General features: G+C 35.4%; 1 protein-coding gene across 1 annotated transcript in view; it reads left to right on the forward strand.

The window, feature by feature from the left end:
• The window catches only part of SERPINI1 (serpin family I member 1), a 78,693-nt gene extending 71,589 nt beyond the window's left edge, over positions 1-7,104 (forward strand). Inside the window, exons 7-9 of the mRNA XM_077159153.1 lie at positions 4,088-4,174; positions 6,427-6,516; positions 6,775-7,104. Coding sequence (XP_077015268.1) covers positions 4,088-4,174; positions 6,427-6,516; positions 6,775-6,851 — 254 coding nt within the window. The 3' untranslated portion in view covers positions 6,852-7,104. The remainder of the gene's footprint in view (positions 1-4,087; positions 4,175-6,426; positions 6,517-6,774) is intronic.
• Positions 7,105-7,639: the final 535 nt, after the last annotated feature.

The raw sequence follows: 7,639 nt of genomic DNA on the forward strand, positions 1-7,639 counted from the left end.
TTTGATAGTTTCTCTTCTCTTCTATTGTCTCAAATGGTTTTACAACAGAGAATCCTATCTGTACCCTGAAGCTTTGCTTAAAATCACCCATTGTTGGGGATCAAATCATTTCCCCCACAAAAGACATTTTCAAGTCCCGAACCCTAGTTATATGAGTGTGAACTATATGTAGATAGGACCTCTGAAGATGTGATTAGTTAAGGTGTTCCAAACTGAATGATGATGGGTCTTAATCCAGGATGGCTAAAATCCTTACAAGCACAGGAAATTGGACATGAAAGTGGAAGCCAGAGGAGACAGAAAGAGACAAATCACCATGTGATGAAGGTAGAGATTGAGCCACCACTGAAATGCCACAAACTTAGGAGAAGGCATGGCCTGCTGATGCCTTGATGTTGGACTTCTAACCTCCAAAACTGTGAGACAGTAAATTCCTGTTGCAGTGACTAACCAGTTAAGTATTTGTCATAGACACTCTGGCAAACTAAGACACTTATTAAACCATCTGGGCTTGCAGTCTTTAATTTTGAGGATAGGAGCAGAGTTTTGTTTACTGATTCAATTCCTTTAATAGTGACTTAATCAGATTTCCCTTGAGTCAATTTTATGATTTGTACATTGTCCAGTTTCTGGAAAAATATGTTCATTTTCAAAGTTATCTTCATAAAGAGGTACAAGGAGTCTTTTGTGGGAGATGAAAATATTCTCTATCTCTTTGTGGAGATGGTTTCACAGACATACAGCTATCTATGAAAACTTATCAAATTGCATACTGTAAATAAATACAGTTCACAGTAAATTATACCGCATAAAGGTGATTTAAATTCATCTGCAGAAAATTGTCATTTTTTTGTGAATTTTTAAAATTCTCTTCAGTATCTGCATATATGTTCTCCATTTCTTTTTTCTTAATATTGCTTATTTGGACAGTCTCTCTTTTTTTTTCTGCATAAGTCTTGTTAGAGGTTTGTCTATTCCATTACCTTTCAAAAAATTAGCTCTTCTGGGAGAACCCTTCACATTTTTACTTTCTTGATCTTTCTGCCACAACCACCTCGCAGTAACTCTACCACTACAGCCACCACCACTTTGTTTGTCTTCCTGTGGGAGGACAGTGACAAGAGGATATTTCATTTTGGGCAGAGACCAGTTGAAGGGAATGAGATTCCTCATTTCACAGTGCCCAGTGGAGCCAGCAGTTCAGTCCCAGTAGCACTGGAGGAAGTTTCTCTGTACAAATTGAATGCGACTGACATATCACTCATTGTTTTTAAGGATGACCTCCCTTACAGTAGGGGCTAGCAGGCAGAGTAGACAATCCTTACCCTTTAAGAACTTTTGTATTTAGGGCCATACTATTGCCTCTTTTTTAATTGTGAAAAATAACATATATACAATAAAGCAATAAGTTTCAAAGCATACTGCAACAATTAGTTGTATAACAGAATTCAGAGTTTGGTATGAATTACGGTTGTACAATTTTAAGTTTTTCCTTCTAGCTGCTCCAAGACACTGTAGACTAAAAGAAATATCAATATAATGACTCAGCAATCATGCTCATTTGTGAAGTCCTATTCTCTCTGTTATAACTCCACCTTCTCCTTTGATCTTTATCCCAATTTTTACAGATATTTGGGATTGCCCATTCTAATTTTTTCATGTTGGAAAGGGATGTTGATAATATGGGATAGAGGGATGAAAAGAGTTGATGTTCTAGAGAGGCTGGCTCCTCTGGGTTTCAGGGCTTATCTGACCTAGGAGCCCATCTGCAGGTTGTAGTTTTCTGAAAAGTAGGCAGAGTGCATGGAAACTTTATAGAAACTCAGATAGAGCCCTAGGTGTTCTTTAGGGTTGGCAGAAATGTTTGGGCTGGGGTTTGACAAACAACGATAAATAGCAATGTCTAAACTTGCATAAGAATAGCATCTCAATTCTATTTGAACTCTTTCAGCCACTGCTACTTTATTTTTTACAATTCTTTTCCCACTTTTGGTCAGGAAGGCATTGTCAATCCCACGGTGCCAGGACCAGGCTCATCCCTGGGAGTCATGTCCCACGTTGCCAGGGAGATTTTCACTTCTGGATGTCATGTCCCATGTAGTGGGGGGAGGGCAATGGTTTCACTTGCAGAGTTGGGCTCAGAGAGAGGGGCCATATCTGAGCAATGAAAAAGGTCCTCTGAAGTAGTATACCTATAGGTAGGCTAAAGCTTTTCCACTATATAAATAAGCTTCATATGAGCAAACCTCAAGATCAGGGGTTTGGCTTATTGACTTGGGGATCCCTAATGTTTGGGGTTTCCCTGGTGGTAAAGTTAATTGTTCCATATTTTTCTACCATCCCTCAAGAGACTTTGCCCATACTTTTTAATTATCTACTCAGCATACTCTGGGATGTATCTGAGCATTACATTAAGCTATAGAGAATTACAAACCCTTATTTCTATTCTGGGCTTCCTATGTTTGGGTTGTTTAAATGATTTATCCAGACAGGTTGAGTTAGATTATCATACCATTGTCTCTTGATGCGTGACCCTCCTTTTAACAGGCAGATGCATGAAAATGGGCAGTAGGATGTAAAAATAATAAAGCACCATTTAGTGGCTAAACAGATAATATATTTTACTGTCTTGGAATTTATGTGTTTGTTTTGCCACCTAAATATATTTTTGTGATTATGAAATTTATGTTTTTATTTTATTTATATTTATGTTCTTCCTTTTGTTAAAAAAAAAGCCCTCTGGATTTGAGAGAGCTAATTATACTTCATTGCTTAATATACACACTTGATTGCTTTTTATTTTTCTTCTAGTCATCAAATGTATTGTAAAAGAAAATATCACAAGATGTCAGATGGATTATTTAATAATGCAGTGCACATATATATATATATATATATATTTTTTTTTTTTTTTTTTTGCATGGGCAGGCACTGGGACTTGAACCTGAGTCTCCAGCATATATTTTAATACCAAGTAGGATCTGAAGAAGTACTATCCCTATTAAAAGTATATTCAGAGATGCCATTGTTAGTCATTTGGGACTTATTTAAAAGAAGCAGGTGTTGTGCAACAGATGTCCCAGAAATGTTGTTGAACATCATTCCTTATGCATATGAGATAATTATGTGTTTTTAAAAACTTGAAAAGAAAAACTTAAGTTGTGGGTAAAAACTTGGTTATTTACAAAGTCTTACTAAGCAGCCTCTGGGAAATCAATTATATTTTTACTGAATAGTGCTGGGTATTAGCAACAAAGTTTTTATCTTAATTTGAATTAGATATTAGACCTCCTGAAATTGAAAAAATGGGGTAAAAACTTGAGTAATCCTTTATCCTGCGTCCTTGTGCTATTTTTATTTACTTTGGGTTTTCTTTTGTTTGTTTTGTTTTAATCTTTGGATAAAATTGGAAGTCCAAGTTTCAAAGACATTAATTTAAAGTAAGCACAAGTACAAAGGAAATTCAAAGCCAAACCAGGCTTCCTGATACTAAAAATGTATTATTTCCTCTGGTAAAGCATATTTGTGAATGCTCAGAGAAATCAACTAACTAGAATGGAAAGTAACTTTTTTTTTTTAAATATAATCCCTTTTCTAAAACCTAGGAATCAATTTAACTTTTCTTTGCCAAGGATATTTTCATTATCACAGTAATTAAAGGTTAGATTTTAAAAATTGCTTCTTATTCTGGTGATATCTAGATTTCTACCTGTTTTCATTTCATGTTTTAAGATTTCAAATTAGAAAGCAATGCATAAGATGTTTTTATCTTGAGTTGTGAGCTAATTCGAAGTCATTATAAAAAACAAAACCATGTTTCTACTTTTTCTGGCAGTATGAGGAATAAACAATGGGAAAATTACCAAGAAAAGTGAAGGGAAAAATTAACAAAAGAATATAAAATGAAGACACATTAAAAATCACCTCTTCAATGGTTCTCTCATATCATTAATGTAATCTTATAACGTTAACTTCTTATGTTTTACATCAGTATTATACTTTTACATCTCTCCAACCTATTTAGAAAAGGGTAAAAGGCTTCCTATCTCTGATGCTAAAGAAATGCTTCTGATTTTCTTTTTTGCAGATAACAAAGAAATTTTCCTTTCCAAAGCAATTCACAAGTCCTTCATAGAGGTTAATGAAGAGGGCTCAGAAGCTGCTGCCACTTCAGGTACCAGATATTCTTTAAAATATATATATATATATATATATATATTTTTTTTTTAAAGAATATATATATATATATATATGATCATCTCAACTCTTCTATATCTGTGATTTTAAAGCAATAGGGGGTAGCAATGGTCATTTTCAGAACCAAGCTGAAAAACTGATTCTGCTGTAACTCAGAAGGCAAACTAATGCTGAACCAGCCAGAATTTTAAAAATGTGATGTGAAGCCTGCATTCACTCCAGTGTTCCATTACAAAGTTAGTCCCAGTTTTCTCTCTAATGAGAGGTAAGAGAACATTGGCAGTTCTATGAGAATAGATTTTCCTGCTGAGCTGCCTGTTTAAATTTTTAATATTTTCCTGCTGCCTTTTTAAACACATTTTCCCCTACTTAATTATTTGTAGGAGTTGGTTCTTAATTTTGTCATTGAAAAGTTTTGATATTTTTAAAAGTGCATACATGAACAAGGATGTAATAAATAATTTTAACAAAATAACTCTAACATAAATCCCATGTCTGATGCAAAATGGAAAATACCCTTTATCATTTTAATAGTTCTAACTTCATGTTCTAGTTTGCTAGCTGCCAGAATGCAATATACCAGAAACAGAACGGCTTTTAAAAAGGGGGATTTAATAAGTTGCTAGTTTACAGTTCTAAGGCCGAGAAAATGTCCCAGTTAAAACAAGTCTATAGAAATGTCTAATCAAAGGCATCCAGGGAAAGATACATGGTTCAAGAAGGCCAAGGAAGTTCAGGGTTTCTCTCTCAAGTGAGAAGGCACATGGCAAACACAGTCAGGGCTTCTCTCTCATCTGTAAGGGCACATGGCGAACACAGTATCATCTGCTAGCTTTCTCTCCTGGCTTCTGTTTCATGAAGGAAACAGGCCCATGAAGCTCAGAGTTTCTTTCTCCAGTGAAAAGGCACATGGCGAACATAGTCAGAGCTTCTCTCAGCTGGAAGGGCACATGACGAGTATGACGTCATCTGCTAGCTTTCCCTCCTGGCTTCCCATTTCATGAAGCAACCTGGGAGGCCTTTTCCTTCTTCATCTCCAAAGGTTGCTGGCTCGTGGACTCTCTGCTTCATGGTACTGCAGCATTCTCTGCTCTCTCCGAATCTCCTTCATTCTCCAAAATGTTTCCTCTTTTATAGGACTTCAGAAACTTCTCAAGACCCTCCCAAATGGGTGGAGACATGTCATCACCTAATCCAACTTAACAGCCACTCTTGATTAAATCATATCTCCAGGGAGATGATCTGATTACAGTTTCAAACACACTATTGAATAGGGATTATTCTGCCTTTACAAAATGGGATTTTGATTAAAACATGGCTTTCTATGGTCCATATATCCTTTCAAACCAGCACACTTCCTTAATTCACTGAAAATAATTTGTCCTTGCCTTTTATCTGCCTTCATTTGTTTCGGATGTTTTATGCAATCCTACATTCAGTGGTTATCAGATTTAGGGGGACTTTTTTTCCCTTCTGGTAAAACACTAGCATATTATATTTGCACACATTACTTCTAGCTTCTGCATGCATTTGTCCATTAAAAGGTTACCACGAGTTATAACTGTATTTTCAGAAGAAAAAGAGAAACATAGTAGTTTCAGACATCAGGAAAGCTTAAAATCTCACATAATTTAATATTGACCTTTTTTTCTGACAACTAACTACCCTGAAGCAAGTATAAAATGATCATCCCACAGTGGGGAGCTCAGGGGAATTCAGTTTCCCACGATTGCATCTCGCACTGCTGTATTTTCCCCGTAATCACTGTCAGCCTGGACATTTATTAGAAGCCTGGTGGCTTGTTAAGTAAAAATACACATTTCCGACAAAAGAAATGAAGATTTGAGATATAAAGGAACTGTTGTATTTTTTTGGTTTTGGGTTTTTTTATTCTCCCATCTGCCCCTTTAACTCAAAGGTTATTTCTATAAAGTTATAAGAATGTATCTGAGGCTGAGGACTACAATTTTAACACAGGCAGAATAAACTGTCCAATTATTTTTGGCGACGTGGGGCAGGGACTTCATTTGCATGTATTTGTTGTGGGTTTTTCTTTTTCCAACAGATCAAGTAGAAATGCTAACACCTTTATAGCATTTCTCTCTTTAAATCTTTCAAATCCTACTTCTTGTAAATTGTTGCCTTTATGTTAAACACAAATGAATTTGAGAGCTTACTCATTAGTCTGCACATACACAGACCTGTGATTATTTTCTCTCTACACCTTAGGAATGATTGCAATTAGCAGGATGGCAGTGCTATATCCTCAAGTTATTGTCGACCATCCATTTTTCTTTCTCATCAGAAACAGGAGAACAGGTAAGTCTGTTACGAGAACAGAGCTTTATTGAATAGGCCACAAGGAAATTTTTAAATAGAGGACATGTATTTTTTCACAGTATTTATCAGTGAATCTCTAATGCTTAAATGAAAAATTTTTTTAAATTGACAAGTATTTTACAGTTTCAATTTTTGAACATTGCTAATTATAAGCAAGAGGAAAAATGAATCTTCCATTCTTTTGCTTACTGTCTCTTTTGTTCGTCCCCTCTTTTGTTCACTTCTGACCCTATGCAGGTACAATTCTATTCATGGGAAGAGTCTTGCACCCTGAAACCATGAACACAAGTGGACATGATTTTGAGGAACTTTAAATCATTTCATTTAAATAACAAGGAAAAACGTAATTAAGCACACGATGTTTGCAACTGATATATATTTAAGATTTGTGTTTTACAGTGTATTTAAGGTAATATTTAAAATAGCTCAAGAGAAAAAAACAATGTATGTAAATAATAAGTCAACCTTGTCAAGGAATGTTATCAGTATTAACAAGGTAATGAGTCCTGTTATGTCATTGTGTTTGTCGTGCTGATATTTAAAATAAAAGTACATATTGAACACGTACGTAGTGATCAGCTTTGCTTTTCATTTTAGAAGTTGTAGTAAAAAGATGTGATTAGGTGAAGTTTGGATACGGTGGTATTTCTGGAATCTTAACTCTTTCATGATCATGGGGATGAAATCACCAAAGCAAAGTAGCATCATATACCAATACATATTGGCAATAAGCACAACAAGCAAGATTGAAGCTGTGTAGTTACACAAAAGTCTGTCAGTTCTTTCAACAGTGTATGTAGTGTAGTGCAAAGGAATGCAACCAAAACATCTTCTATATGTCTCCACCACAAAAATTTTTAGAACAAAACAACAGGGCTGTGTAAATCCATGTATAAAAGCCTAGCTTTTCCACTGAGTCTTTAGAAATCCACTTGACTTCACATGCTTTATGTAGTTTACAAGCCTCGTGTGTTATTATGTTTGGCTGCTTCGAAGAAATTCAGTACCATAGGTTCCCCCAAATCCAAAATGAGCCCAGTGATCAAACTGCAAATAAAAATATGCCCTTGGATATGTCACCAGGGAATTAACCAGAATTGGG

Source organism: Tamandua tetradactyla, chromosome 5 (assembly GCF_023851605.1).
Source record: "Tamandua tetradactyla isolate mTamTet1 chromosome 5, mTamTet1.pri, whole genome shotgun sequence".
Lineage (NCBI taxonomy): Eukaryota > Metazoa > Chordata > Mammalia > Pilosa > Myrmecophagidae > Tamandua > Tamandua tetradactyla.